The sequence below is a fragment of the Colletotrichum gloeosporioides genome (assembly GCF_011800055.1).
Source record: "Colletotrichum gloeosporioides strain Lc1 chromosome Unknown consensus_7, whole genome shotgun sequence".
Classification (NCBI taxonomy): domain Eukaryota; kingdom Fungi; phylum Ascomycota; class Sordariomycetes; order Glomerellales; family Glomerellaceae; genus Colletotrichum; species Colletotrichum gloeosporioides.
In genome coordinates, this window is record NW_025544652.1 from 20,521 (window position 1) to 47,125 (window position 26,605).

Below are 26,605 nucleotides of genomic sequence, written 5' to 3' on the forward strand. Positions count from 1 at the left end.
TTGCAAAAATCTCTTGATCAAGCTCCCACGGCTTGGTCTATGCTTTTGTCGTCTCCTCATCTTTATACAGGCCCTTGTAGCTCTCCCTCAGCCTCATGAAAAGGTGCTCATCAGCAGTCATGACCTTCCTCTCCGCGTACGGGTTCGCGTGCGGCGTGCCCTCCGGCGCGACGAACTGCTTCACCCTCTCGCTCGGCACCGGGTCCAGGGTGACGGATCCGACGGGGTGGCAGAAGAAGGCCATCGAGTACCTCGGCCCCGTATCCGTCTCGCCGGGTGCGCCCTCGCCACCGAACACGACCCTGTGTACCGTGCTCCGGAACATGCCGTTGGTCCAGTACGACAGCAGGTCGCCGATATTGATCAGGATGGGCGGGAGCGCGTCGGCCTCGGTCCCAGGCGGCGTCACGGGCACGGGGGCCCAGGTGTTCTCGCGGGTCAGGATCTCGAGGCCGGCCTGGCCGCGCAGGCGGAAGAGCAGGGTCAGGGAGCCGTAGTCCGAGTGGGCACCGGCGCGGACGTCATCCGGGGAGGAGGAGGTGGCGGAGGAGGGAGGGTAGTAGAGCATGCGGAGGATGGTGCCCGAGTCGCCCTTTTCGCGGAGGTGGGCGGCGGAGAAGAAGGTTGGCGGGTCGACTTCGAGGCCGATGCCGAGGAGGTTGAGGAGCTCAAGGCAGAGGGCGTGGCACTGGTCTCTGAAGGAGTTCAAGAAGGGCTCATCGGGCTGGATTGTTGGGGGCAGGGGTTGCTGGGCTTTGGAGTCTTTGAATTCGCCAAAGTTAAAGGCTCTAAGTCATGTTAGTCGTCTTTGGGTGTATATCAGCGCAGCGATGGGGGAAACGCACTCCTTGTAGTCTCCCACCTGTGTGAAGTTTTAGTATTAGCTTCACGAATATGTCTGGGCCGGGTTTAATCTACTTGCCCTTTGGTTCTTAGGGTCCAAGGTCTCAGAGTGCATACCAGACCAGCCACGGTTGTTTTGCTGAATGGTGCAGGCAGCCTTTTCCTCTACAGGAGCCTTGAAGAGCTTCTTCGACTATTTCGGGCATGTCAGTCCAGTGTGAATTCAAGGGGGTTTTCGATTACTCACCAAGTCAAAGGCAGCATCGATGTCGCTGAGGTTGATGTACTTGCCGGTATTGCGGATGTAAATGAAGCCGTGCTCGACCGCGGCATCGACAAGCTGCCGCGCGATGGCGGTCCTGTCGACGCCAGGCGCGGCGATGTCGATGATGGGGATGTTCGCGTTGGGGGCCATATCTGCTGCTTGTTCTTTCGCTTATTCGCTTTCACTGGAGGAGAGATGAGAGAGAAGAACTAGGCGAATTATGAGAGTGAGCGAGCGAGCGGCGCACTTGGAGGGGCGAGGTTCGCCCGAACTCGCGCGAAGTGGGATGCGATAAGCGATAAGGGTGGGATGATGAGTGTGGAGGGGCGGATAGGATCGCTTGAGACGGGGCCGGGCGACTTGTGTAATGTCTATTACGCAGCTTTTGATAGCGGACATGAGAATGGGTCTGTTTCGAGAGGGCCAGGAATTCGTGAGCTAGAGTGTTACCGCCGTGCTCCTCTGAGCGGCTGGTTGCCCTTGGATGTTACGAGCCACAAGATCAAGAGGTGCTGCATATTCGATGTGCGGGGTGAAACGTGAAGAAGTAATATTCAGATAAGGAGGCGCAGGAGGTTGAGCAAACTCAATATGACAGTAGCTGTCTCTGTTGGGATGGTTGTCCAATCAGACCAGGCGAAATGCCAGAAATCGCAGGTCGAGCTGTTGCGACGGGGTAAGCCATGATACAATTCATGTCCATCGATGCAGATGATTGAGGTGAAGAGTTCGTTTTTGTATCTCGTCGGCCTACTCATTGGGCTGTTCTTGTTCCAAGCTGAACCCTGAGCCGGCAATCAACTGAACGGCGGGTTGCTGGGATGCAGCAGGTTGGTAGCACAAAGCTTGAGCTGTGAGCAGTTGACCTTGGCATGGGCCAAATTCTGATCCGTTGACATGCCACAGGCTACTTTCCTAAGGTCTACACCGAGGACATGTTGTGAATGGAACTGCTAGCTATTACCCATGAAATACGCGTGTCGATATGTGCTGTCAGCGACACAGGGCAGTCACTGGTCGAGTACAGGCGAGTTGGCAGTGAAAAAGTCCAACTGCCCTTGGTAGCAAGTCGAAATGGGCCTAGGGAAGTCAAGCAACCCTTCATGTAGCTCATGTTCCCATCTTGATATTACTCGATTTCGGTACTTCACAGAGTTAGAAGTCGTTAGACAAAATACCAAGTATAGAATATCTGCGGCATCCATCTGCAAGGGTTGGCAAGACGCGCTCGAGAAGGAGGTTGCATCCCACATCCCTGACTTTCAAGACGCGCGAATGCATCCGACAAGAGCGGGGATCGGGACAGGCGGGGACGGAGCCGCTGCAAGGTCACTTCAATGGAAAGAAGCTTCATCGAGTGGCTGGAACACGGAGTGGCGCCTCTTGCTATTGGCAAATGGGACCGAAACGCGGTCTCGGATGCTTGTCTTTTTGTGTGTTTATGCTTCTAGGGTCTCCAAGCTGCCAAAGAGGTGTCTTTCTCTGGAGCTGGATGGACGGCGCAAGACAAGCTCTGGTTGCAGGTAGAGCGAGCAAAAGGAGTATTCAGGAAGGAAGTAAAGACCTGAAGGGGTTCTTTCTGCCTGCCAGCCTTAAGATGTGTGAAGCAACTACGATGATGAGTTGTCACTCACTCCTCGGCAGATAGGCAGGTTACCCTAGGTGCGCAGCAAGCCACAAGACACCGCCACAAAAGTCAACCCCCACCCGACAGCACCTGCGGCGGCACTGCAACCTGTAACTCAAGGCAGGCGCTAACCCTAGGTACTGTTGCTAGCACCCCGAAACCCAACCTAAGGGTTCCATTTGCCAACCCGCTCCCCCTGGGCCCTGCCCGTGTCTGTACAGCGGTACCGTACCTCGCACCTACTGGTCTTACCTACGCTACCTACCTACCATGCGTCCTTGAACCCCAAACTCTCCCAATTTACCTACCGCCCCTCGCCAGCGCCTTTTCCAAAGCTCCCCTCTTCGTTCGAGACACGCTTGTCAGTGTCATTGGCCTTTCTGTGGCCTTCTTTTTTTCATGACAAGCTCAGTCATTCCTTCAGAAGTCATTTGAACTTCCGGCAGACCCTGTCCGACCACCTTGCCTCTCCTGAGAGATCTCGCGACCCAAAGCTCCACCCCCCGTCCCTCTCCCCCAAACGGTTCGTTGTCAACTCGAGCTCGACGAGCTTCCTCGTGGTCGCGCAAGGTCCGACAACATGCCTAGTGAGTCCGCCATTTTCTTCTGCACTCGAGCAACTTCGTTCCCTCCATGCGCGCGCCCTCTGCTGCGTTTTTTGCCCTGTCCGGAGCCTCGTCTTCTCGTCACATGCCTTGAAGGCTACCTGCGTCATACCCGCCCCGACTCGTCTCGCGCCTAGAGGCATCCGATTTCCCGCCAGAGTGGGCATCCTACGAGAATCAAAGCTCGGTCGCCCAACGAGGAAGGGAGCTCTGTGACTACTCGTCGTCATCAGGATCTCCAAAGCTTGCACTTAAAGCTCGTCTCGTCCATGTCACACCACACACCACCTGGCCTCAAACTGCGATCGACGGCAACCGGACACTCCCGCTCCTCAACCCTGCCCTTGCAACTCGGCGTCCCGACTTCATATTTACAAGCCGTTTCTTGGATATTACTGACCTAGAATGAAAGGCCTTGTGGAGGACGCCTGGACCAATGGCCATGCAATGTAAGTTCAACCCGCCCCCGAAGTTGGGATCCTGCCAACTAAAATTCTCATGACCCAGGTCCCATGATGTCTCCGAGCTCGAGGACTGTGCGATAGCCATTGATGCGACGTACTACCTCCAGCTTTTCCTCGAGAGTCCCCATTTCCACGAGCCACTTCTGCCCGCGCTGGGTGGCATGACCGGCATCGAGTTCCACCTCCGAGCCGACATTGAGCAATGGAAAGCGCACAAGATCATCCCGTTCTTCATCTTCGACGGCCAGTCTGTGACTGGCCAGGAAGAAGTCGCGGTGCAGCGGGGAAAGCTTGCAAACCAGAAAACGAACGAGGCCTGGACTCTATACTTTTCCGGTGAAGCCACGAAGGCTGTCGAGGCTTTTGGTGCGAATTACGGTACGGAACACGGACGATGCGGACGGTGGCATTTATACTGACACGACTTGGCTTAGGTGCCTTCCGCATTCAAAACCTGTACCCCTTGCTCCAGTCGATCTTGAAGGACAACAACCTTCATTTCCTCGTGCCTCCATACAATGCCTCTGCCCAGGTCAGTCGATGGTCCAGCAAGGCCTCCAAGTGGGCAGTACTGACAGAAAACGATAGCTCGCCTATTTCGACGTGATTGACTCCGATCAATGCGCTGCCATCATGGGCTCCCAGGAGCTGCTCCTGTATCCGATCAGGGACACCATCATCCGCACAATAGACTGGGAGGCGAAGAGTGTCACCTCACTCTCCAAGAAACTACTGCTGAAATCACTCAACGTCAGCGAAAGCATGCTAGTTGATGCGCTGTTGATGACTGGCACCTCTTTCCTGCCCCCCTTCCCTCCTCTTCAGGACGCGTCTCTTAATCCGCGTCAGCCATTCACCATTCAAGATGCGGTTAACCTCCTCAGAGCGTCGGAGAAGTCAGTTCAGTCCGCTTGCAGCTCATACGGGGATGTTCTCAAGTCAAAGGACCCGAAGTGGTTGGACAAATACAGGCAGGCCAAGATGGCCATCAACCACTACATCTACATCGCAGAGAGCGGCGAGGTCAAGGTGAATGATTATGATCATATTACGAGCGATAATCACGAATATCTCGGCCTACAGCTTCCTGGAGAGCTCTTCCACTACCTCAACACCGGGTTGATCGGTGCTCGCGTTCTCAACTACATAACACATAGCCAGATCGTTGTGACACCAACTCTCGATGGCGTGTCCTCGGAGCAGTACAAAAAGCTGATCACAAACCAGCTCGTTCCCCTCAAGGAGCAGAGTATCGCACTTCTCATCCCTAGACTGCATCGTGGTCTGCAGCACAACCCAATCTACCTCAAAGTGTGGTTCGACGATGCGTTCAATTACAAGATCAACAAATCCCTTCAGCCGTCGCCATCTCTGCGTGCCGCCACATGGGATGTGAAGGAAAGCTCTTTCAAGATGGTCGAGGGTCTTGAGGACCCCCCTGGGTCAATCGCATACGAATTCGGAGCGTTGCTGTTCACTGATTTCGTCACGGCCACCTTCCCAAAGGACAAGAAGCGCATTGGTGGTATCGATTCGTCTCAGAATATCAAAGCCGTTGTCATTTGGCGATTCCTACATCTCCGTGGCTACGTCGATGATTCTCACATGCTTACCAATTGGGGTAATGCTGTTGCTAGTGCGATTTGGGCCATGAAGGATTCACTGAAGAACATTGAACTTCCTGAAGGTCTTAACATCTTTGAGGCAATCTTGACCGCTTTTGAGCTTATCAGGTTTGACGTGCTCAACTCCCGACACAAACATGAGGAGCTCAATGGCGCTCCCAGCGCTGGCAGTGAGGACGATAAAGCCAGTATCGTTCTCCTCAGCCGATGCTCCTCGCTACTCAAGCTTCGACACGAGGCAAATGGATACACGGGTCCCCTCAACAAGAACCTCTTGTTGTTCCGATCTCTATCCACTGCAGTGCGCGAGGCTGACCGCGACCTGGTGGAGGCGATCGTGGCATCTATGTTCCTTTACGCGCAGTCTGAGAGAGACAGGGATGATTACTTGGACATTAACAACACGTAAGGATACAAAACCCAAAAAGTTGACCGCGGCGACTAACGAGAAGATGTACAGGCTGCCTTTCCTGCACAGCCCAGACATTGCTCTAGGTATTGCGGTCAAGACTCTGATGGACGAGGTTCCCGCCGGTGAAACCCTGCAACAGCGACAAGCTACTATTGACGCTTTTCCCGGAAAGTTCTTCCCATATGCTACTCACTTCAAGGAGGATATTCAGCTGGCCTACGCTTTCTTCGATGCGATCCACAAGGGTGTGCAGACGCTGAATAAGGAGGTTTCAGCCGCAGACAAGGCGGTGTGGTCAACAGCAAGCAAATACCTGGATCAAAAGCGATTCTAGGGCCGAATTTCCTGGGCCTTGCAGCGCGGCGTTGGAGAATAAAAATACAAAACAAAAAGGCAGACGGAGACCTGGACAGCATGAAGTATGCTTAGCCACCGCTGTCGGAACGGCGTGTGTCTTGGGCAGGATATGAAGCATTTGGTCATTCATATAGCCCGAGGCAACCATAGCCTGCGGCGTTGCTCTGGGCTGCGACCCGCAGAGATGAAGTTTGCAGTACTACGAAGTTACATAAAGTTGTAGGTTAGCTGTTCTGTATTGAGTGGATGAATAGAGGCAGACTTACCTAGCACGACTATTGTAGATGTTCACTACAAATTCACTGATCAGCAACGCTTAATAGCGTCGTCAGTTTGAATCCGACAGGACTTAGACCAGAGGTTGTTCGACCTGTGACCAAACTGAGCCACTAATTCGTCCTATTGGGCGGGCTATGATATCACGAAAAGACAATATTACGGAGAGGGGGTATGAACAAGCGCGCGTCTTCGGCGCAACTATTTGCCAGGTCAACTACCCTTCCGTAACCTCGTGTCGGTCTTGCAGAGCTCGATCACCGTGAATAGTAAGTCGTGATTGTGATCCAAGGCCTTATCCCACTTGAAACTCCGGGCGACATGCAGCCCAAAAAAATCCAACAACGGGCCTAAACGCCAAATTCATGCATGTTGGTGGTATCTTTGCCTCTCCCCCTCCCCCTCCCTTCCCCAACCGGACACGCTGTAACCCCAAGTCTCCCCGTCTATGCCCCTTACCTGAAGCTAGGATATCAGTCGTCTTTTGATCGGCTGAGGCACGGAGACCCGATCGACCGACAGCTCCTCATCGTCCATAACCTTCTGTCCCATCTGGCGGATCTTCTCGAGCAAGTGGCTGTAGTAGAGCAAGTGTTAGAATGATTCATCTTGAAATGTAGTTGGAAAGGGCGCAAGAAATTGATTCGAGAGTGCCGGGGAGAATGTCGTCTTCGTCTGAAGATCCCGCAACAGTGACGGACTCGGACGGGGATGCTGCCCTGCTAGTTAAGGGTCCACTTGGACCGGTGTCCCAGAAAGGGGAGACCTCATCAGAAAGGCAGAGTTGTCTGAAGTGTGAGGAAGGAGAATGGGTGCCATACTCAATAGGAAGGTGGTTCTTAACACCCTCGGTCACTGCCAAGTCGATGCGCGCGTCCCGGTTCTCGTCCTTGTAGTGCGCCTCCTGGATGTGGTCTTGAATTCTTTCCCGGCCCTCGTCCTGATCAGGGTTACGAACAACGAACCCGCAATCTTCTTCGTCGCAAACCCAGGTGCCATTGGGCCCCTTGGCATCAGTTGTAGGGAGAATCTCCGCCCGGACAACCACCTTCAACGCGGCGGGAGATTCAGCCGTGTCAACCTCAGACTCATTGTCACTATCACCGGAGCTGCTGGCGGCTTCCATGCTGTTCTCCTCTGAGTCGTAGGTGTGAGATGTCTTTGCCGCTTTGGACCCTCGGGAAACTGTGTCGGGGGTGTCTTCCGTCGAATCGAAGCGTCGTTTACTTCCCTTACTGCCGACCAGACGTAAGGCCGACATCTTGCCTGCGGGACGTCCGGCACGCTTTGGCGGGGGCGTTGCAAATGCCGCTGAGCTACCAGCTCCATTCGTCTCAGGCTTTGTGTTTGTAGTCTTGGCTTTTCGCCGAATGAGGCTGCCTGGGATGTTTTCCACAGTAACGTGCTCAAGCGTGATGCGAGGTCCATGAGCGTTTTCTTGCAGCGTGTCCCAAAACTTGGAATCTCCCCATACGCTTTGGTCCAGACGCTCCACCAATTCCCGGGCGTAATATTTCAGTATCTCTGCTGAACCGAGATAGTGCTTGATGCTGTACTTGTAGTACAACTTCGATGAAACCTTGGGGAAAGAATTCTTGCTGAGGGGTTCCAGCTCTGGACGAAGCTCCTCAAGTCCCTCCAAAATCAAATCGACATTTGAGCGTTCGCTGGCTTCCTGGTTCTGCGAAGGTTCCGAGACAGACATGTTTTGCAGCGCAGCGTCCACATCCATCGGCTCAGGAGGCGGTGAAGACACTGCCGCGATTACCACTGGAGGCGGACTCCGCGATTGTGTCTTCGTCTTGGCTCTCGACCTCGACCTTATACTTCGCCGAGAGCCGGATGCGCCAGAGTTGTGAGCTTCAACGTCATCGTTGTTAAGGCCGGTGTCCTGTGGAGTGTCCCGCTGTCTGCGCTTCGATATAGCCTTCTGCGCAGGGGGTTCGTCTGTTGTGTCCGCTGGAGCGACGATGTCCATCTCTTCTGGAACTTCTTCGATGGTGGGTTGTCCTTGTGGCTTCATCTTCCGAGCCTTCTGCACCTCCAAATGGATGTCCTGTCACCATTAGCTCCGGCTTCGTATGTGTGGCGAAGATTGCTGCTCACGGGGTGGCGTTCAACAAGCCACTTGAAGAATATTGTGGGTTCCCAATCGAACGCTGCGCGGTCTTCATAGAAATGCGAGATTAAGAATGGTGCGTGATTGTCGCAACGCGCCTCAACCTCATCAAGGGTCGCCCCGTCGCCCATAGCCACCGCATACTGGAGCACATTAGCGGGCACAATAGTGCTTCGGTAGGCAATCACTAACCTTTAGAAGCAAGCTTTGTATGGTAAGTGCTTTGGGTGGGGATTTTCTTCCCTTCTTCTTGGACCCTTTCTTGCCCGGCTTGGTTTGGGTTTCGTACTCCTCGACGGCATCCGCATGCTCCTCGATTGCGGTCATAATGGTGTAATAAATGGCGACACCCTCGATCATTCGATCATGTGTTGGCTTGTATTCGGCCGATGGAGGTCTTATCTCAAACCAGCCGGTGCCCCCACCAGCCCACGCACCATATCTGACGGAATTCTCTGAGTCGAAAGCGCCTATAGCGTACCTCCGAATATTCTTGGATTCGATCAGGGCGGTTCTCATGGCTGGATTTTTAGCTAGGCTGAGTTAGATCATGGTTTCAGACACTGGGCGTATGCGTGACTGACCTCTGGAGCTTTGTTCTTGGTCTATTTTCAAACGGCCGCGAATTGTAAAGGGCCCTTTCGTCCTGACTGTGAAGAGTTCAGCAGGCTGGCCGTGCTTGTCGTGGATGGTGGCATCTTCAAGGATGAATGTCTGTATCGTAGATGTAGCGTCATCGGCTTCCAGGCGCGGATCGAACTTCTTGAGTACGTTTAGCTCATCGGTGTAAACGTTGTCCTCGGGGTCGACGGTTGCCGTGGTGGAGTCGGACGTCCTCCTACGTCGTCCGACCATGTTGGCGGCCTAGACTGCGATCGAATGCGTGGGATCGGTAAGGGTGGCCAGCATTGGGAACGGGGACGAGATCAGTACTGGAAGGCAGGCGTTGTCGAGGCAGATTTGGTGGACGAGGTCGTGGGAGAATTGTCAAAGAAACGTTGCGGGGCGGTGACTTGCGCCGACGTTGGTGGATGCGTAAGGGTGGTATCGAGAAAGGCGCACGCGCGAACGCGATGAATTCCATTAAACAGAACAGAGGCGCGCGCACGGCAACAGTTGTGTTGGTGGCCCTCGAACCACCGGCCCTTTGCTTCGCGCTAACGTAACCGGACAGTACTGCAGTACCAGTGCGGGGCACTTGAAGCCGCTGCTGCTCCCCCACTAGAGCTGGAAAGAGGGCGCGTCGGGTACGTAGAGGGATTCGCTGCGCCAGCAAGGGACTTGCTGGTTTGCGGCCCCAGAGACAGGGGCTTGAACGGCTGCCAGCCAATCGATAAGCTGATAACTCACGCTGGAACGTCCCTTCCAAAAAAATTTGGCACAACTGCATGCAGTGAACCGCAGACCGCATCGCAAAAGCTAAAGAAAGCGCACCTGTTCCCCCCACTAGCCTCGACCCTTCCTCTTCTTTTTTTCCCTTTCCTCTTGCTCAAACACTTATCTACAAACCGAGGCGAATGCGAACTGCGTCTCGTTTTTGGAAGATGGCGAAAGACACCGTGTTCGAAGGCGTCTTCGGTAAGCTTTGTTCCTACTTTTCCCTGCATTCCAATCGGGTGTTTTGGCTTCCAACGTTTTTTTCTCGCTGCGCATTGTTTTGCGCAAATGGAGCACCCTTCGCTGACCACAGACTCTGCGACCAGCCATCAACAAGCCGTACGGCATGAGCTCTGCGCAAGTGATTCGAGATGCTCAGTCCGCATTCAACCCCTCGGCCATGTTCAAGCCGTTGATTGACAGGGACCTCGCCGCTAAGAACGCCGAGCCCAGACAAGAATGGAAGCGTCGCCGACAGGTCAAGAAGGACACTCGCGTTAAGATGGGACACGGCGGAACGCTCGATCCGATGGCCACCGGTGTGCTCATCCTGGGCGTCGGTTCGGGAACCAAGTCGCTCGGCTCCTTCCTCGATTGCACCAAGACGTACGAGACCGTAGTGGTTTTCGGCACTAGCACAGACACCTATGACCGCGTGGGTAGGATATTGAGCAGACGACCCTACGATCACATCACAAAGGAGCAGGTCGAGAAGGCGCTGGACAGCTTCAGGGGCAAGTTTGAGCAGATTCCGCCGCTGTACTCTGCGCTCAAGATGGAAGGCAAGCCACTGTATGAGTATGCCCGCGAGGGTAAGGCCATCCCGAGGGAAATTGCCGGTCGCGAAGTCGAGGTCACCGATCTCGAGATGGTCGAGTGGTACGAGCCTGGTTCGCACAACTTTAGATGGCCTACGGAGGAGGCCGAGACTGCGGAGAAGAACCTGGCCGAGCAGGTCTGGCGGGTTAAGAAGCAGCAGGACGCCAATGGCGGCAGGAAACTGTCCCCAGCCGAGGAGAAGGAAGAGGAAAAGGCTATCTCGGAGCACGAATCTTTTAAGAAGAAGTTTGAGGAGCGGCAGGACGATCTCATCCGTGACAAGCCCCCCAAGAAGCAGCGCCCACCCAAGAACAACGCCCTCATGTCTGGTGCACTCGGACAATTGCCCCCTGGCAAGGGTTCCAACCTCATCCCTCCTCCCCCGTCTGAGGACGAACCCTTCCCTTGGACTGATAAGGGACCGCCGGCTGCCAAGATTCGCATGACGGTCACCTCTGGCTTCTACGTGCGCAGTTTCTGCCACGACTTGGGAGCAAAGGTCGATTCTGCCGGCATCATGGCTGAGCTGGAACGTTCGAGACAGGGCGATTTTGAGGTCCGTACCGCCAATTGCTTGGAATACAGCGATTTGGAGAAGGGCGAGGAAGCCTGGGGCTCGAAGGTGTCGGAGATGCTTGCGTCTTGGATGCAGAAGTATCCCAACGGCGCACCGCAGTCGGATAAGCAGCGCAACCAAAGCCAAGCCAGCCAGCAGAACAACGGTCGCAACAAGCTGCAGAAGAAGCGCAAGTGGGAGGAGAACAGGAAGTATGACGATAGCGACAGAAATGTCAAGAAGAGGAGAAATTCCAGTTCAGACGAGGGCGAGAAGCCCGCCAAGGCAGCAAAGATTGAAGAAGCAAAGACCGAGGAGCCCAAGAAGTCTCCCAAGGGATCGCCCAAAGGATCACCCAGGGCGTCACCGAAGGCGTCTCCAGAGGCAAAGACGCCATCTAAAACTGAGGAGGCAGAGTGGGAGGGCATCAAAGACTGAGCCTGCCCGTTTAGATGTAGAATCTATGCACGCAGAGCATGGGGCACGATTATATCCGACTGATTGCAAATGGGAGAGGCACGGCGTATAAGGCATCATTTTGTAGGACCTCAAAAGCATTACGAGCCAGGTGGCAGAGTTGGCAGCTACAATTCTTGCTCTTTTCCAGCTGGTTAATTGTCGATACACGCATTAGATTCATGCTGTGAAGACCCAATTGGTTCCTTCCTTTCGTCTTGCGCACAGTAGTATCGCAGTTGAGACCCAGTACGTGACCTGTGATGCAAACTAATCATTTTCCAGTCCTTTGAACCTTTCCATTATGCCAACCATATATGCTCCATTACCGACCCCAAACGTCCGTAGATATCCATAAAATGTCCTTGTGTATCCAGGAAGCCGCCCAATATGCTAGTCATGTCGTCGTAAATATCGCACTGCCATGCATCGTACACTCATCGCCAAGCGCGACCATCTCATAACTGTGATGACCGCGTCGACTGCGACCCCGTTGTTTCCCCAGAAAGCCGGCTGCCCGCGGGCCGCTCGGCCTCCGCGGTATCCTTCATCTCTCCCAGCAACGACCTCACTCTCTCGATGCGCCCAACCGCACCCTCCAACCTCTCCAACCGCCTCTTTTTATCTTGGTCCCTCTTCTCGAGCACCCCAACCCGCTCCTCGAGCTTGGCCCTCGCCCTCCTCTCCGTCGCGACCATCTCGTTCGCCTGCTCGAACAGGCTGACGCTCAGCTCCTCCACCTCCTGACTCGTCGTGCTCAACCTCGCCTCGGCCTGCACCCTCAGCTTCTGCTCCCTCGTCAGCGCCTCCAGCAGATCCTCCGTCGTCGCGGGGTCCCGCTCGCCCGGCGGGGGCGGCGTCGGCGCCCGCAGGTTCGGCGTGCTCTTCATACCCCGCGGGCTCAACAGCTGCGACAGCCTGTTTGCGCCGCCTGACAGGAACGAGGTGCGGGTGGGCGACGGGCTCGGCGGGGCCGGGGGAGGGTTGTGAGAGGCGGCAATGCGCAGGCGGGTGAGCTCGTCTTCGTAGTCGGCCCAGCGGTCGACGGCGGCGGCGGCTTTTTGGTTGAGCAGGCGCACCTGGGCTTCGAGGTCTGCGATGCGGGCTTGGGCTTCGAGGAGGGCGGGTGGTGGCTCGATGACGACGCCGCAGGACGGGCAGGAATGCTGCTCGGAGCGGTCCGTTGAGAGGGATAGTGTCGGCGGCGGCAGAGGCGCGGTCATTGTCATGGTTGCGCTCATGGCTGGTATGCGGGTGGACGTTCGTGGCGGGCTCTCTCTTTCTCTCTCTGCGAAGACTCTCTGCGAAGAGTTGGCCCCAGAGGTAAGAAACTGGAAACTGGCGACGAGGAAGAGGAGGAGGCGTGGCAGGTATAGGTGGGAAGACGCCGAGCTTGAGCCAACGAAAGCTGCGAGTCGTACAAGCTTTGGGTGGGTGGTTGAGTCGTTTTTGTGCAGGAAGGTGGAAAAGCTAGCGGGTGCTAGAGTTTGGAAGGTGTGACGTCGCGGAGCAAGAGGTTCGGGAGGGAGGTAGGGCGGATGCGAGGGGTGGGCGCACGATGGCAGGTTTAAGGTAAGGTTAAAGGTCCCGTCGTTAGTTAGGTAGGTATAATTGGAAGCGTTGCGGTCGTGTGTCCCTTATTCGGCCCTGTGTTTGCGCTTCGACCTTTTGACCAAAGTCTGTCAGAGACAAGAGAAACAGATGTTTTGGCGCCGAATGTAAAGGATATTGGCTTGTCTGAGCTAGAAACGATAGGAAGGCGAGGAACAAATTAAAAAAGTGTTCACCACAATTTTCTCTCGTTTTCGTCTGCCTGGACTTCCGGCGCCCACATGCCTCCTCCCCCTCCATTCAGATGTGGTGTGCCATGCAAAGTGCATCCTGTCCTGTCCCTGTCCCCTCTTACCTTAGCCACCGGGTTAATGATAATGAGGTGGTGGGTGGTATGTTGTAAGGATCCATCTTCTCCGTGTGCGTGTGACACTAGGCTTCAAAGGCTGGGATTCCGTACGAATACAGGGCCGAGGTGGCCTATGAATACGCTCGCTGCAACCTATCAACCAACGCAACCCAACGCGACGGGACGGGCTGCGGCTGGGTTCAACTGCGCCTCCCTGCTTTCGTCTTTCCGTCGCAATTGGGGAGGCTCGTCCAAAACGTGGGCGGAGCAGCCCAACGGCGCCGGCGATTGGCGAAGCACCTTATTTGGGCGACGACCGTGCCCCACTGCTGTTCCAGCACCCTCCTTGATCAGCCTCATCTACCGAGATGGCAGGGAGAAGACAGCGCTGCATCAGGGCCTCTATCTGCTGCGTGTTTCCTGTCCTCTTTGCGGGCCGTCGGACGTTTGATTTAATTTGATGGATTTTTTGGCCTCTATTTTCATCCATTCTTTGACCTTTTGTTCTTGTTGTTTAATTTTGGTCTAATTGCTGACAATGCTTCAAGAATGTTTGGCCCCCGACTGTCATCTGCCATCATCACTGTCTGATTGCGTCAAAGGCCACAAAGGGGTCACATTCGTCGTGTATCATAACTGTGGGCGCAAGCCTCAACCCTCTTCTCCCTGGCCCCTTTCCTCCCATGGATGCCCGGAATTTCCTGCTGATAACCCACGATTGTCCCCTTGCATGAATATGGCTCTGACATCGGACTGGGCACATTGGACACCTACACAGTCCGTCCGCCTGCCTGTGCCCGACGTCGCCGGGGAACACGTAGGGCACTCTGCCGAACATGACATGCAAACCCTCACCAGACGACACTGACTGCCGCCTCCGTGGTGTGGTTCGCGGCGGTCAATCCCCCCTCTCTCCCCCTCATTGCTTCCTCCAAATTCATGCGCAGCAGCTTCAGAACAGAAAAAAATTAAAGCTATGCGCCGGCCCTCGGGTTCGGTCCAAGAGTCTGAAACCGCCAAACCCGCTGTCATGTCGTCATATCAGCCTCCCGTTTCGAAACGCGACGAGAGCTCTTCCTTGTTCGGAGGGCGAAGCCGGCAACCGGTCAGCCTCGTCGGCGGCCGAGGCGGAGCAAGAAAAGTCTAATTCGGGCTTGCGTTGCGCGTCTCGCCTGACACTGTCGGCGGACACGGCACCACCGTGGTCGTGAGATCTGCTCCGGATGCGAGGTTTGTTAGGAAGCACCCCTCAGTTCGGCTTGGCCACCTTGCGCGGCTCTCCAATGCCCGTCTCCGGGTCCTTGTACTCTTTCCAGCTGACCGGCACCATATCGTTGCCAGCCTCGCTGGTGGCCATGATGACGCCCAGCTCATTGCTTGCCGTGGAGAGATAGTAATTCGCCTGGTCTCCAAGAGAAATCTGTCAAACAAAGTTAGTCGGAACCCTTCATCCTCTCATGGTTCATGGCATAGAACATACCACCTGCGCCCGCACGATATCGCCAGGCTTGAAGCTCTCATAGATCTTGACCTTGTCCTTCTCGGTCGCCCGCACATCTTGAGAGCGGATGACACCCTGCCACTCTGTCTGCAAGACCGTGTCACCGACCTGCTGGATCGTCACAATGGCCTGCTTCGGCATCAAGCGCACCACACGACAGAGGACCACGTGGCCGACGTCGGGAAGCACCTCGCGCTTCTTGTCGCCGTTGGCCTGCGCCTGGCGAGGGACCACAGAGAGCGTGGGCAGCTCATCTGCGGGAAGGGCCGTGATGCGAGTGAGGCGTTTCGAGGGTCCAGCTGAAGCCTTGGCGGAAGGGGTCACCTTCACCTCGCCCATCAGCGAGGCCACGACGTTGCCGTTGTAGATGTGCGTTCCGGGGCCGGCGGCGTAGCGGGAGGTCGGACCCAATGTCTTGCCGGGGACGGCGGTCTGGGGAATCTCATCCGTCGCCATCTTCAGATGTTCTCGACTGTCGTATATGACGTATGTGAAGAGTCCGTTTGTTCAGGCTGGTCCGCAGCTCTTATTCGTACTCGGTCTGCAAGGCGTGCAGAATGAGCTGACGAATGACAAAGAGTGGATTGATATTGCAAAAGTTCTCTTCCGAGCAAGGCTGGGGTGAGAGAATCTGCTCCGTTCGGCAGCTTTTGAGAATTGTAAAAATCCGAATGTCCGAAATTTTTCAGTGAGCTATTGGCGGCCGCATAGTCTCGCGGGGGCCGTTCAGACGAGAGGTGCGCCGGGGCCCCGCTATCCGGAGGAATCCTAGACGACCTGCACCTGTGAGCTGTCCGCTAACGACCTGGAGCTGCCCGTTCTCAGGCCACTGGGAACTCGAGCTTCCGGGCGGTCGCGCAAGGCAGAAATAAAGTGAATCTGCAGGGTCCTGGGTGACGGGGTCCAATCCTCAACCAAAACATTGGAGCGGTGCGATTCCGCAGCTCAACGATACTTTTACTTATTTACCGGCTGTCCCGTCACAGACCTTTCCGGTACACATACCTTCCTAATTACCATTGCGCATTGCCAATTCGGGGACGTGCAACATTCCTTGAGCTTTTTTTGGATCTATCTTTTGGCTTTTAGATTTCTGGCATCTTCTTCACAATGTTGTCCATCAGCCGGCTGTTCTCGCTGGCGTTGTGGATCGGTCTCCTGACCCCGATTTACATGTTCCTCGAGAAGAACCTGGAGAAGTTCTACATCTTCGACCACGAACATCTGCACGATCTCAGCAAGCGCGCCATCGCCGCGCACGGAAACGACACCAAGTCCGTGGTCAATTACATCGTCACCGAGCTCCATGGCATCGTCCCCAACAACGTGAACCTCGACGAGGAATGGGTCTTTAACAACGCCGGCGGTGCCATGGGCGCCATGTACATTATCCACGCCAGTAAGCAGCTCCTTTCCACACCGCTACTCCTCTATGCCAATTGACTAACACCTCTTCCTCTCCGCCAGGCATCACCGAGTACCTCATCGTGTTCGGCACTGCCATCGGAACCGAGGGCCACTCCGGCCGCCACACCGCCGATGACTACTTCAACATCCTCTACGGCACCCAGCTCGCCTACGTCCCCGGCAAGTACGAGCCCGAGGTCTACCCCCAGGGCAGCGTCCACCACCTGCACCGCGGCGATGTCAAGCAGTACAAGATGGACGAGGGCTGCTTCGCACTGGAGTACGCCCGTGGCTGGATCCCCCCTATGCTCTTCTTCGGCTTCGCCGACGGCCTGTCTAGCACCCTCGACTTTCCTACGTTGTGGACGACCACCAGAATTACCGGTCGCGAGATGATCTCCAACCTGCTCAAGGGCAAGTTCTAAGGAGCTCGGTGCACGTAATGGCAGGAGCCCCTGGCAGATGGCCCCGTAATGCTAGATCACCATCATGATGCGACGACGTGCCATGATATAGACGAGGAAAGAGACGGGAAGAACATAAACCCTGCTCGAGGGCGGTTAGAGGGTACATGATGCTTATTTCGGCTTATATATTCCAAATGGTCATTCCGAGGGAAAGACTCGTCCATATCAATATTTAATACGGCAACAATGCCACATTTCAACACTGACGAAGCTTAATGGGCTAATCGCCCAACAGCGGTGCTGAAAACGAGCTCAAGTTGTACCTGCAGATGAGAAACCAGCACCAGATACGCGATCCAATGATACAACAGATCGGCCTTATTTTGCATGCTGCTGCGCAGATCAGCCCTAGGCCCCTGGTCTGCATGCTCGTTGGCAATGGAGCAGCTCTATCAAAAAAACCACTTCTGTCGTAGTTATTTGATTTCCTCGAAACTCTCCTCGCCAATGTCACAGATTGACCCAGACTAGCCGTGTGTTATTTGTAAGCGCGGATGTCATATTGGACTCCGTATATCTGACACTGGGTCAGCCAAAAAAGATCATGAACCACATGCAACACCGAGCATTCGCCGGTCGTCTCCGACCCGACTACTACTTCGGCCCTCACTGATTTATCGATGGGGGAGCGGACGGGACCCCGAGTTCTCCAGTGGGTGTGGTCGCATGTGCTAGCTGGATGTTTAGAAGAGACTTATGGATCTGCTCCGGGGAAACAGCACTGAAGCTCGATCTAAACATCAACATGGCTGAGCTGGAAAGGACGGTGATGATGAGAATGACAATGGCCACATGAGAAAAGATGACGGGGAAGTAACGACGATATCGAAAGAGACGAGATTCAGTAGCTTGATGACTTAGAGAACGGTTTCGGCAGGTACGAAAGGCATTGCTCACATCTGCATGGCTTTAACACTTCAAGTACAACACCGGGCTGTTGGCTGGAATGTTCAGACAACACTCAGCATGACTATGTTTGATGAGCCAGTGACTCTTTCAAATCGACCTGCTCCTTCTCGTCTTTCGAACACCCCGGTCTGGCCGCGGTGCAATGTGATGGTCAGCTCTCCCAGCTGTGAGCGGAAAAGATGATCACAGAGGCTCATTTTGTCTTATCATCAATGTTACCGTCAATATTCAGCACCCGATGCTTTGTATGCTGTCAAGACGATCGACTATACCCCAGCACTTGGCATCGTTTCCTTTTCTTAGCATGATTGAGATGGCTTCTGGTTAGCCAGTCCAGTGTCGAAGATGGAAGTTAAAAACTTGTGGTTCAAGGTCGGGTTCGCGGCCTACAAGCGATTACAGGTATTGAGAGAATACTGTATCATACTTCGAGATCATTAGCCAATTTTGCTGTGAATTTAGGCAGGAGTTCTGCTAGCCGGGAAGCGTTATCCGGCCAGTGTCCACATATACGTGTAATTCGTATCCTGTACTGAAGTAGCTATGTTTTCCTATATACTCACTTTCGTCGTCGCCGTCGTCTATCGTCTTTATTGTTACTGCTACTCCTATTGTTTCCTCTACTATTATCTTCCTTATAGAGGTATACTACGATTGAAGTTATAGGGACACTGCCCGGATAGCCAACTAACACTGCCCGGCTAGCAAAACTCTTAGACAGAATGCACTCCTCATGCAGCGTGACTGGCAACATGCGCTTAGAACTTCTCCAAATGTCGTCATGAGTTCTTCTGTATCTCAACATCGGCGCCATTTGCCCTGAAGACGCATGTTCAGTTGAAAGCTCATCTGGAGCATTTTCGATCTCGCTAATTTTGAGTCTTTGTGAGCCGCCTTGAAGCTCAGAGGCTTCCATCACCGGCGCTTGCTTACCTTTGGCGCCGACATCAAAGTTGCGATGGACTTGAAACATCCGCAAAGCTTCACTTCCTTCCCAGTCGGAGTGGTTCCTCATACACCAAAGAGACAACCAAAGCCAATAAACTGGTATGAGTGAGCGCGACATCTCGAATGACACCGTCATACGCGCCAGCTGAGCTTTCTTCAACACTTGATGCTACGTGCTCTATGCCGGCGTCCTGTTCCCAGAGATTATCTTCTCGGATCCTGAAAGGTACCCTACCTTCCTACGTCGCGTGATACAACATGAAGGCCTACCTATTTTTACAGTCCCGACCAGCCTTTCACAAGTCATGAGTCTCTCGGAGTTGCTATCTGTGACAAATTCTACCCCAGTATTCTGGCTCTGGACAGAGTCATGTTTGAAGCAACGCCTCCAACTTTCGGCAGTGATTGTCGCCTGGTCTGATTGCTCCCGACAGTTTGGGCATCAAGCTTAACACACAGACAATGAGACGTTAGCCGATCAACCAAAATGGCACTTTTTGAAAAACCAAATCACAGTTGGGAAGCCATCAACAGGCAAAGTGCCCGTCTGGCTTCCATCTCGTCTGGTGTCTCATACGCTCTTGCCCCTGAGCTCAGACCTTTCCTTCCACAAGTCGCCGCTCCCACTGACTTGCTTCCCCTCCCCCACGATCTGCAAGGCAAACCGTCCGTTCTTGCAACGTTTGAGAACTTCCAATGCATCCCTGCGTCGCTCGACTCCAGGTTTTGTCTGGAGCCAATCCTGAGCATTTCCACCCCTCGAGATAACGAGCTCGCGCCATCCTTGCCTCCCGTATGCGTTTCATACTTCGGGCCACGAGCCACGATATATACCACCCAGCACCCTCGGGCTTATCAGTGTGGACGACATCTCATCCATAATCAGTCAAGTCATTCATTCCAGTGTCTGTGGTCGTCATCGCGGGCGAGATCGCAGTCAAGATGTCCAATCGAGACAGAATCGAGCAGGCCGGGAGCCGAAGCACTGAGGTTTCCTACGACATGAAGTACTATGAGGATGTTTCGTTGGACGAGAAGAGAGGCATTCAGAGCCGGCCCGATGCCCCGACTGACGAGGAGCTGAAAACCCTTCGACGCGTTGCGGACCACATACCCTTCAAGCTCTTCACCATTGCCTTTGTTGAGCTCTGCGAGCGCTTCTCTTACTATGGCTCTGTCATTGTTGTAAGTGGACTTGCCGGGTTATCGTCCTCAGAATGCACGACTGACCAGATTCCAGTGTATGTATTGGTCAATCGAAAATACAGGAGGAAGGGAAAGACTAACACGATCTAGTTACCAACTTTATTCAACAACCCCTCCCGCCTGGTTCGACGACCGGCCGTGGCATTGACTCTCCAAAAGGTCAACCTGGTGCTCTAGGCATGGGACAGCAGGCTTCAACGGGTATCACTACATTCAACCAATTTTGGCAATATTTCATGCCCCTATTCGGCGCCTGGGTTGCAGACAAGTACTGGGGCCGATACAAGACCATCTGCATTGCCATCGCTGTCGACCTTGTCGGACACCTGATTCTTATTTCCTCGGCGATCCCTCCGGTCATCACCAAGTCGAATGAGAACTCCTTGGCCGCGCTTCTCGTCGGAATGATTACAATCGGGTAAGGTCAAGTTGTTTCGCAGATGCAGGGAAGTTGCTAACACGTCGAAGATTTGCGACTGGAGGCTTCAAGCCGAACATCAGCCCGTTGATCACCGAACAGCTGGAAATCGACCACCTGACCGTGCGAACGACGAAGGACGGCGAGAGGGTGATCGTGGATCCCGCCATCACTATCAACCGAGTATACAACTGGTTCTATCTCTTCATCAACATCGGTGCTTTGGTTGGTCAGATATCGATGGTGTACGCGGAGAAATACGTCGGCTTCTGGCTCAGCTTCACGCTCCCGACGTGTATGCTCGCATTATGCCCTCTGGTAATGTGGTGGGGCAAGGGAAGATATCGCGATCAGCCTCCGTCTGGATCTGTATTGGGTCCGGCTTTGCGAACGTTCTTCTTCGCGCAGAGGGGTCGATGGTCGATCAACCCAGTGAAAACCTGGCGGAACATGCACGACGGTACATTTTGGGAGAATGTCAAGCCGTCTCGGTTCAGCGACGCAACTCGTCCGAAGTGGATGACATATGATGATGCATGGGTCGATGAGCTGTAGGTTAAGGATGCAAACGCTTATCTGGGAGATATGCTGACCTTCACAAGGCGTCGTGGATTTGCAGCATGCGCTGTGTTCTCCTGGTATCCGATATACTGGCTTTCTTACAACCAGTGTACGTCTTCCATTCCCACCCAGCACGCTTATCAACTTACACTAGTCAGTGAACAACAATCTCGTCTCTCAGGCGGCAACAATGAAGTTAAACGGGCTCCCCAATGACATTCTGTCTAATCTCGACCCCCTGGCCCTGCTTATCTTCATCCCTCTCTGCGATCTCGTGCTGTACCCCACCCTCCGCAAGATGAAGATCCGCTTCACGCCCATCCGCAAGATAACCTTTGGCTTCTTCACCGGATCCGCGGCCATGGTTTGGGCGTGCGTCCTCCAATACTACATCTACAAGAAATCCGTCTGCGGCGACAACGCCTCCGGCAACTTGCCGAACGGCGAACCTTGTCCCAACGTCGACATCCTGGTCTGGGCCCAGACCGGCGCATACGTGCTCATCGCCCTGTCGGAGATCTTTGCCAGCATCACCAGCTTGGAGTATGCCTTCAGCAAGGCGCCGAAGAACATGCGGTCCATGGTGCAAGCTGTTGCGCTGTTCATGTCTGCCATCTCGGCTGCGCTGGGCCAGGCGTTCACTCCCCTGAGTGCGGATCCGTACCTCGTTTGGAATTATGGCATCGTAGCTGTCTTAGCCGCCGTAGCAGGCGCAATCTTTTGGGTTCAGTTCCGCGGATTGGACGCCGAGGAAGACGCCATGAACGAGTTGCCTGAAGGTCGTGTTGGTGCTGGAACTGCTCCCAGTGGGGGTGTTTTGGGACACGAGATGAATGAGTTGGCTGAGCCAGGAAAGAAGTACTAGAGAATGCCCAATGCCAGTCGTAAATGAATTTCACTTAATAGTCTCTGCGAGTTTGGGGCAAAGCTGCTGTGGTTCAGTGAGAGGTGGGCTACGGTGTTGATAGGGGGCCTAGGGGACGAGCGCCGTTTGGTAGGCTGAAGAGCACTGGCGGAGGTTGTTCTTACGGGCACATACAATGATGATACCGATATGTAAAACTTCACTGGATGATACTTGTGGAAAAGTCCATTGAACTGCAGAGACCTGTGACACCTGCCAATGGGCGGGTAGGCCATCCTCCCCCTAAACTGCCACTGCAAATCGAATAAGACCACCTCGAGGAATCAAACAGTAAATGCGAAGCGACTATGACCTCTAGTATGGCTTTAATCGCCCATAGTCACAGTGAGAGGTGTCCTTCGTCTTTTTCGAGTCACATTATCATGGAGGTGATCGATTCTGCCAGCCAAGTGTGAGCTAAACCCATGAGATGCTGCGCCGCGATTCAATCGGCAGAAGACATGAAATAAACGACCCAAGACTTTCACGGCGTTGTAAATCATTGCGACAGTAGTTACAGCTTGTGTCTGGGCCGGACGGCGCTCCTGTTGGGAGTGCTCCCCTGACAGAGGGTCCTCAGGTGAGAGTGGATAGGGGGAAAGCCCTTCGGAAACTCACCGATAACTCATTTCACTGAGAACGATACATGATCGGCGTTCTCGTAGAGATTTCAGGTGAGCGATGAAGGCCGTGAGTGAGGAGATGGGCCCTAGTAAAGACCATGGTGATCTTACGGCATCGTTTCATAGATGCTTTTGAGATCGATCCTCTTAAGCCCGGATTACGGTGAAGCGGACATCGTTCGTCACATCTCCCGGCTGTCCAACCCGTTGCAGAAGCAATGTATACACAAGCACTTATCTTGAATAAATTGCTGTGCTTATCGGGCTTGTTCAAGTTGACGGATGCCATCTCATAGCACTGCTTGAAGTACTCATGCCATCGCAACATCACTTTCACAGCTCATCAGACCACACGCAAGGGAAAGTAAGAAGAAAAGAGAAGGAAATCCCACGACTCGGTTTCAGTCGGCTCCCACGCGTGGCAACACGCTCCCCTGCTTATCGTCACGATTTCCAGTTCTGGGGAAGAAGAGATGGGGCCAGGACCAGTTCCTTATCAGATTGCAACACCAAGGAGTCAAGGACGATGGGTCCTCTCTCTCTCTCTCTCTCTATGTGTGTATGTGTATGTTCAAGTTATATCCGTGTGTATCCGAGCAGAGACGAGAGAGAACCCCCAGGCTCGACACATCTGGATGTTCTTGCATAGTCCCCCCATTGTGAGAAATGACAGCTGTGATGGAAACCTTCCTAGAAGAGGGTATCACTTCAACGCCAAGGATCAATAACTTCTTCATCAGATGAACGAGTACTTACCCGCGTGCCAAACCCAAAGGAGAAATAAGTGACACTGAAGAAACCGAAAGGGCGGCAGCGGCCCCCCCCTTAAAAATAAGAATGAAGTCATCTCATGCAAGTCCCGGGTCCCCCCCATGTGCACATCTTTGGCGGCGGCCGGCCGGCCCCACGATGGTCAATTTTGGTTTTTATTTAATTTTTTATTCTTTAATTCAACCTGCTAAACCTACACCAAGAACGGATACCGTCGGTGGCCTTGGATGGTTGACCGTCCCACGCGGGCCTCACCGAATCGGGACTCTTCTGGCCAGCGCTGCGGAAACCCCCACGCTGGGAGCAAGGGCACGAACGGCCGCTGCCGCCCTCGCGGCATCCAGAGTCACGTTCCGCAACCTGGCCACACAATCAAGGATAAATATGTAAAAGCGACCGTTCCCCTAGGTCCCAGCTCTCATGTTCCGCGGGCCCTTCGTCACTATTACGTTGTTTGCTGAACGGTGTTGAAATAAATACGTCTCGTTATATTGGTGACCTATTTCCTGTCTTTCTCCGACGCAATGCTTTCATGGGGAGCGGCAAAAAGCATAAAGCACCCAATTCGAATCGCCCGCGAGCTATGCATTACTCGCCGTTCCTTACTTTTTGTTTTGTCGACCACGCAACGCCATGCCAGCCCATGGGAAAATGAAATCGAGCAAAGAGCCGTCATCACCATCACTGAAACCAAACAGCTGACCCAGACAGATTGACCCCCAGAGGGAAGCATGAGACATGCGTTTCTGCCGGGCAGCCAAAAGAACGAAAATCTCAATCCCCGAACGCGCACTTTTTTTCCGAACCGATTTCCCGTCATTTTTGTTTTTCCTTCCTCCTCGCCCAGACGCCGCTGCATGCAATGTGTATGTCATGTGTGGGTTGTGTGTGATGTGCTTCAAAGGTCGTTCGAGCCATGGCAGCCGAAACCGAGTGGTGCCACCGGTTTGTCAAGGCATATCGTCTCCAGGCTCTTAAGCAAGCCATTCCTCTTCGTCTCTCTTCAGGCCCCTCATGGTAAGACCTTCATCTTCATCCTCAGAGTACTCGTCGTCGTCTTCTTCCTGCTGCACCTCGTGCTCGGGCTGGCGAGCGCCGGGAATGTTCGCGCCGTGGACCGGAGCCGCATCGTCTTCGGTTGCATCTTCTTCCTCCTCCAACATCCACGTAAGCCCGTTGGCTTGCTCTTCCAAAGGGAAAGCTTCCTGCGCGTACTCCTCGAGACCTCGCGGACCCTCCCAGAGGGCCATTGACTGGGAAAGGCAGTTTTCCTCCAACTCGGCGTCACCAAAGTAAGGAGGTTGTTTCTTGGGGTCGTCGTGGCCCAGCGAGAACAGCTTCTCCAAAGCCTCGAGCTGCTGGCGGTATCCGTTGGGAATCTTTACCTTCAAATCGATGGGACCCCGAATGTACTTCACGGGCCGCCCAACACCCCTGGCAAAGACCTCGCAGGCCTCGCGGGGGGTGAGCATCTCCCATGCCAGTGCAACGCGCTTCGTTTTCCACTTGGATACGCCGTCCTTGAAAACCTGGAGGATGGCCGGGCCAACATCATGCTCGGCATCGAGCCAAGGCAGCTTCACATCCTCATGGAAAGGGGCTTGCCATTGGAAAGAACCGTCCGGCATGAGCTCCATGCAGAAGAGAGGGTACGGCAGGGAGGTGAAGTTGTTGTTGTAGATGCCTGTGTAGACGAAGGTTGCAGGCAGCTCAATCTTGCGCACGTATTCCTCAACCTGGTGTTTGGCGGCCCAGAGAGGCAGCGACGGCCACTCGGAGTTGTAGGCTGCGTGGTCCGGCATGGAAGAGTAGACGTAGTGCTGAACACCTGCCTTCTTTGCGGCATCGGCAAGTGCCTTGCCGATTTGGAACTCGTCTCCATAAAATGTGGTGTTGATGAAGGCGAGCTGGACGCCGCGGAAGAGATCGTTGATCAAGTCATGGTTCACGCCTACGCCGGAGATGGGACCGTTTGTTGTCACGTCTCTGTTGTCGGGCGTAGGCTTGTGTCTTGTGTAGAGCTCGCCGACAAGGACGGTGACGTTGGGATTTGAGTTTACTTCGGTTGCCACAACACCCTCAAGATTCCTCAGCTGGGCGCGGACATGGTAGCCAACGGCGGTGGCGACTCTGATGAAAGAGGCAGCCTGGCGACCGGCGGCGTTGATGACTGCAATGGTCTTGTTAGGGGTGGGCATCGGACGCTTGAAGGGGCGGAAGGTCAACGAGTTGTTTCTCGAAGCCGCCAGCGGAGACGACTCGGAGTATGAGGAGCGCGAGTGCTTGTGCGTTCTTACGGTGCTGTAGACTGCCGAGTCGCCGTGGTAGTGGTGATTTGAGTGGTCTTGCTGCTGCTGCTGCTGTTGTTGTTGCTGCTGCTGTTGCTTTGCGGGTCGGATGGGAATCCCAACCCCGTTAAGTTGGGAAGGCATCAGGGTGACCATTTAGAAGTCTCTGGGATGAACTACTCGGGCGCGGGGTGGGAGAGCAGGCACCGAAAGGGCAACCGAAGGCAGCGGCGGCTGAAAGGTTTTGAGTTGTGAAAATGCGGAAGGTAGGTGGTGCAAGTGCAAGGGCTTGTCGTCAACCCCGCTATTTCCCCCAGAGAATTGCGCCGAAGGAGGGTGTAAGTGCGGTCTTGGTTTGTGGAAAAGACCTTTGGTTCGGAGGGGGACGGTGATGTGATGGATGTCCCGAAAACGGCTCGCTTTCTCCTATTGTCGGGGTCGAGTTGATGGGAATGTTTTACAGACGAGTATCAACCATGACAAACCGGTACGTAAAAGCCAAAGTCGAACCTATAGCAGGCCGGATTGCTATCGCGAAATAGGGGAGGACCGAACGGGCCAAGTGCAGGTCTCTGCGTCTGTCTGCGTAAGGGTAGGCGGCACGCGAGCGCAACTTGCAAGGTGCGAGACGCCGAGGGGGCAGCAATGAGACGGAGTGAATGCAAGAGGCGCGGATGGAAAGGCAGAGGTGAGGTGAGAGCCGAGGTGACGGGGTGCGTTTTCGAAAAATAATTATATGCAGTCGCGGTCCCGGTCCCAGGAACAGAACGTGTGGTGGTGGTGGTTCGGAATGATTCAAGAACCCTGAGGGGTCGGCTGAGCAGAATGGCGAGATAGATAGCAAACGCCGTTATCAAAGTCAGCTCCTCTTTTTGTCGATGGCGGGGTTTACCCCAGCAAA

The 26,605-nt window shown here is 54.3% G+C and overlaps 8 protein-coding genes across 8 annotated transcripts; 4 read left to right on the top strand and 4 right to left on the bottom strand.

Annotated features, from left to right (window-relative positions):
- Positions 1 to 37: 37 nt before the first annotated feature.
- Positions 38 to 1,258, bottom strand: GCG54_00001438 (UPF0676 protein; the record flags this gene model as incomplete). Its single annotated transcript, XM_045401554.1, has 3 exons — positions 38 to 753; positions 919 to 1,036; positions 1,091 to 1,258. 3 exons carry the CDS (start codon positions 1,256 to 1,258, stop codon positions 38 to 40), a joined length of 1,002 nt encoding a protein of 333 aa, XP_045270283.1.
- Positions 1,259 to 3,745: 2,487 nt separating this feature from the next.
- GCG54_00001439 (uncharacterized protein) lies at positions 3,746 to 6,175 on the top strand (the record flags this gene model as incomplete). Its single annotated transcript, XM_045401555.1, has 5 exons — positions 3,746 to 3,789; positions 3,848 to 4,182; positions 4,239 to 4,336; positions 4,393 to 5,834; positions 5,890 to 6,175. 5 exons carry the CDS (start codon positions 3,746 to 3,748, stop codon positions 6,173 to 6,175), a joined length of 2,205 nt encoding a protein of 734 aa, XP_045270284.1.
- A 903-nt stretch (positions 6,176 to 7,078) lies between these two features.
- Positions 7,079 to 9,448, bottom strand: GCG54_00001440 (uncharacterized protein; the record flags this gene model as incomplete). The annotated part of the gene is made up of 4 exons (XM_045401556.1): positions 7,079 to 8,530; positions 8,581 to 8,736; positions 8,786 to 9,126; positions 9,178 to 9,448. The coding sequence occupies 4 exons, from the start codon at positions 9,446 to 9,448 to the stop codon at positions 7,079 to 7,081; spliced, it is 2,220 nt and encodes a 739-aa protein (XP_045270285.1).
- Positions 9,449 to 9,999: 551 nt separating this feature from the next.
- On the top strand, positions 10,000 to 11,783 carry GCG54_00001441 (putative tRNA pseudouridine synthase 4; the record flags this gene model as incomplete). Its single annotated transcript, XM_045401557.1, has 2 exons — positions 10,000 to 10,171; positions 10,297 to 11,783. Coding segments are annotated over 2 exons (1,659 nt in total), but the record flags the coding sequence as incomplete, so codon positions are not given.
- A 476-nt stretch (positions 11,784 to 12,259) lies between these two features.
- GCG54_00001442 (Exosome complex component CSL4) lies at positions 12,260 to 15,658 on the bottom strand (the record flags this gene model as incomplete). The annotated part of the gene is made up of 3 exons (XM_045401558.1): positions 12,260 to 13,225; positions 14,969 to 15,121; positions 15,182 to 15,658. The coding sequence occupies 3 exons, from the start codon at positions 15,656 to 15,658 to the stop codon at positions 12,260 to 12,262; spliced, it is 1,596 nt and encodes a 531-aa protein (XP_045270287.1).
- A 654-nt stretch (positions 15,659 to 16,312) lies between these two features.
- Positions 16,313 to 17,034, top strand: GCG54_00001443 (C-8 sterol isomerase; the record flags this gene model as incomplete). The annotated part of the gene is made up of 2 exons (XM_045401559.1): positions 16,313 to 16,601; positions 16,670 to 17,034. The coding sequence occupies 2 exons, from the start codon at positions 16,313 to 16,315 to the stop codon at positions 17,032 to 17,034; spliced, it is 654 nt and encodes a 217-aa protein (XP_045270288.1).
- Positions 17,035 to 19,875: 2,841 nt separating this feature from the next.
- GCG54_00001444 (putative peptide transporter ptr2) lies at positions 19,876 to 21,983 on the top strand (the record flags this gene model as incomplete). Its single annotated transcript, XM_045401560.1, has 5 exons — positions 19,876 to 20,122; positions 20,230 to 20,557; positions 20,608 to 21,108; positions 21,160 to 21,227; positions 21,277 to 21,983. 5 exons carry the CDS (start codon positions 19,876 to 19,878, stop codon positions 21,981 to 21,983), a joined length of 1,851 nt encoding a protein of 616 aa, XP_045270289.1.
- Positions 21,984 to 24,390: 2,407 nt separating this feature from the next.
- Positions 24,391 to 25,860, bottom strand: GCG54_00001445 (Nitrogen metabolite repression protein nmr; the record flags this gene model as incomplete). The annotated part of the gene is made up of 1 exon (XM_045401561.1): positions 24,391 to 25,860. The coding sequence occupies one exon, from the start codon at positions 25,858 to 25,860 to the stop codon at positions 24,391 to 24,393; it is 1,470 nt and encodes a 489-aa protein (XP_045270290.1).
- Positions 25,861 to 26,605: the final 745 nt, after the last annotated feature.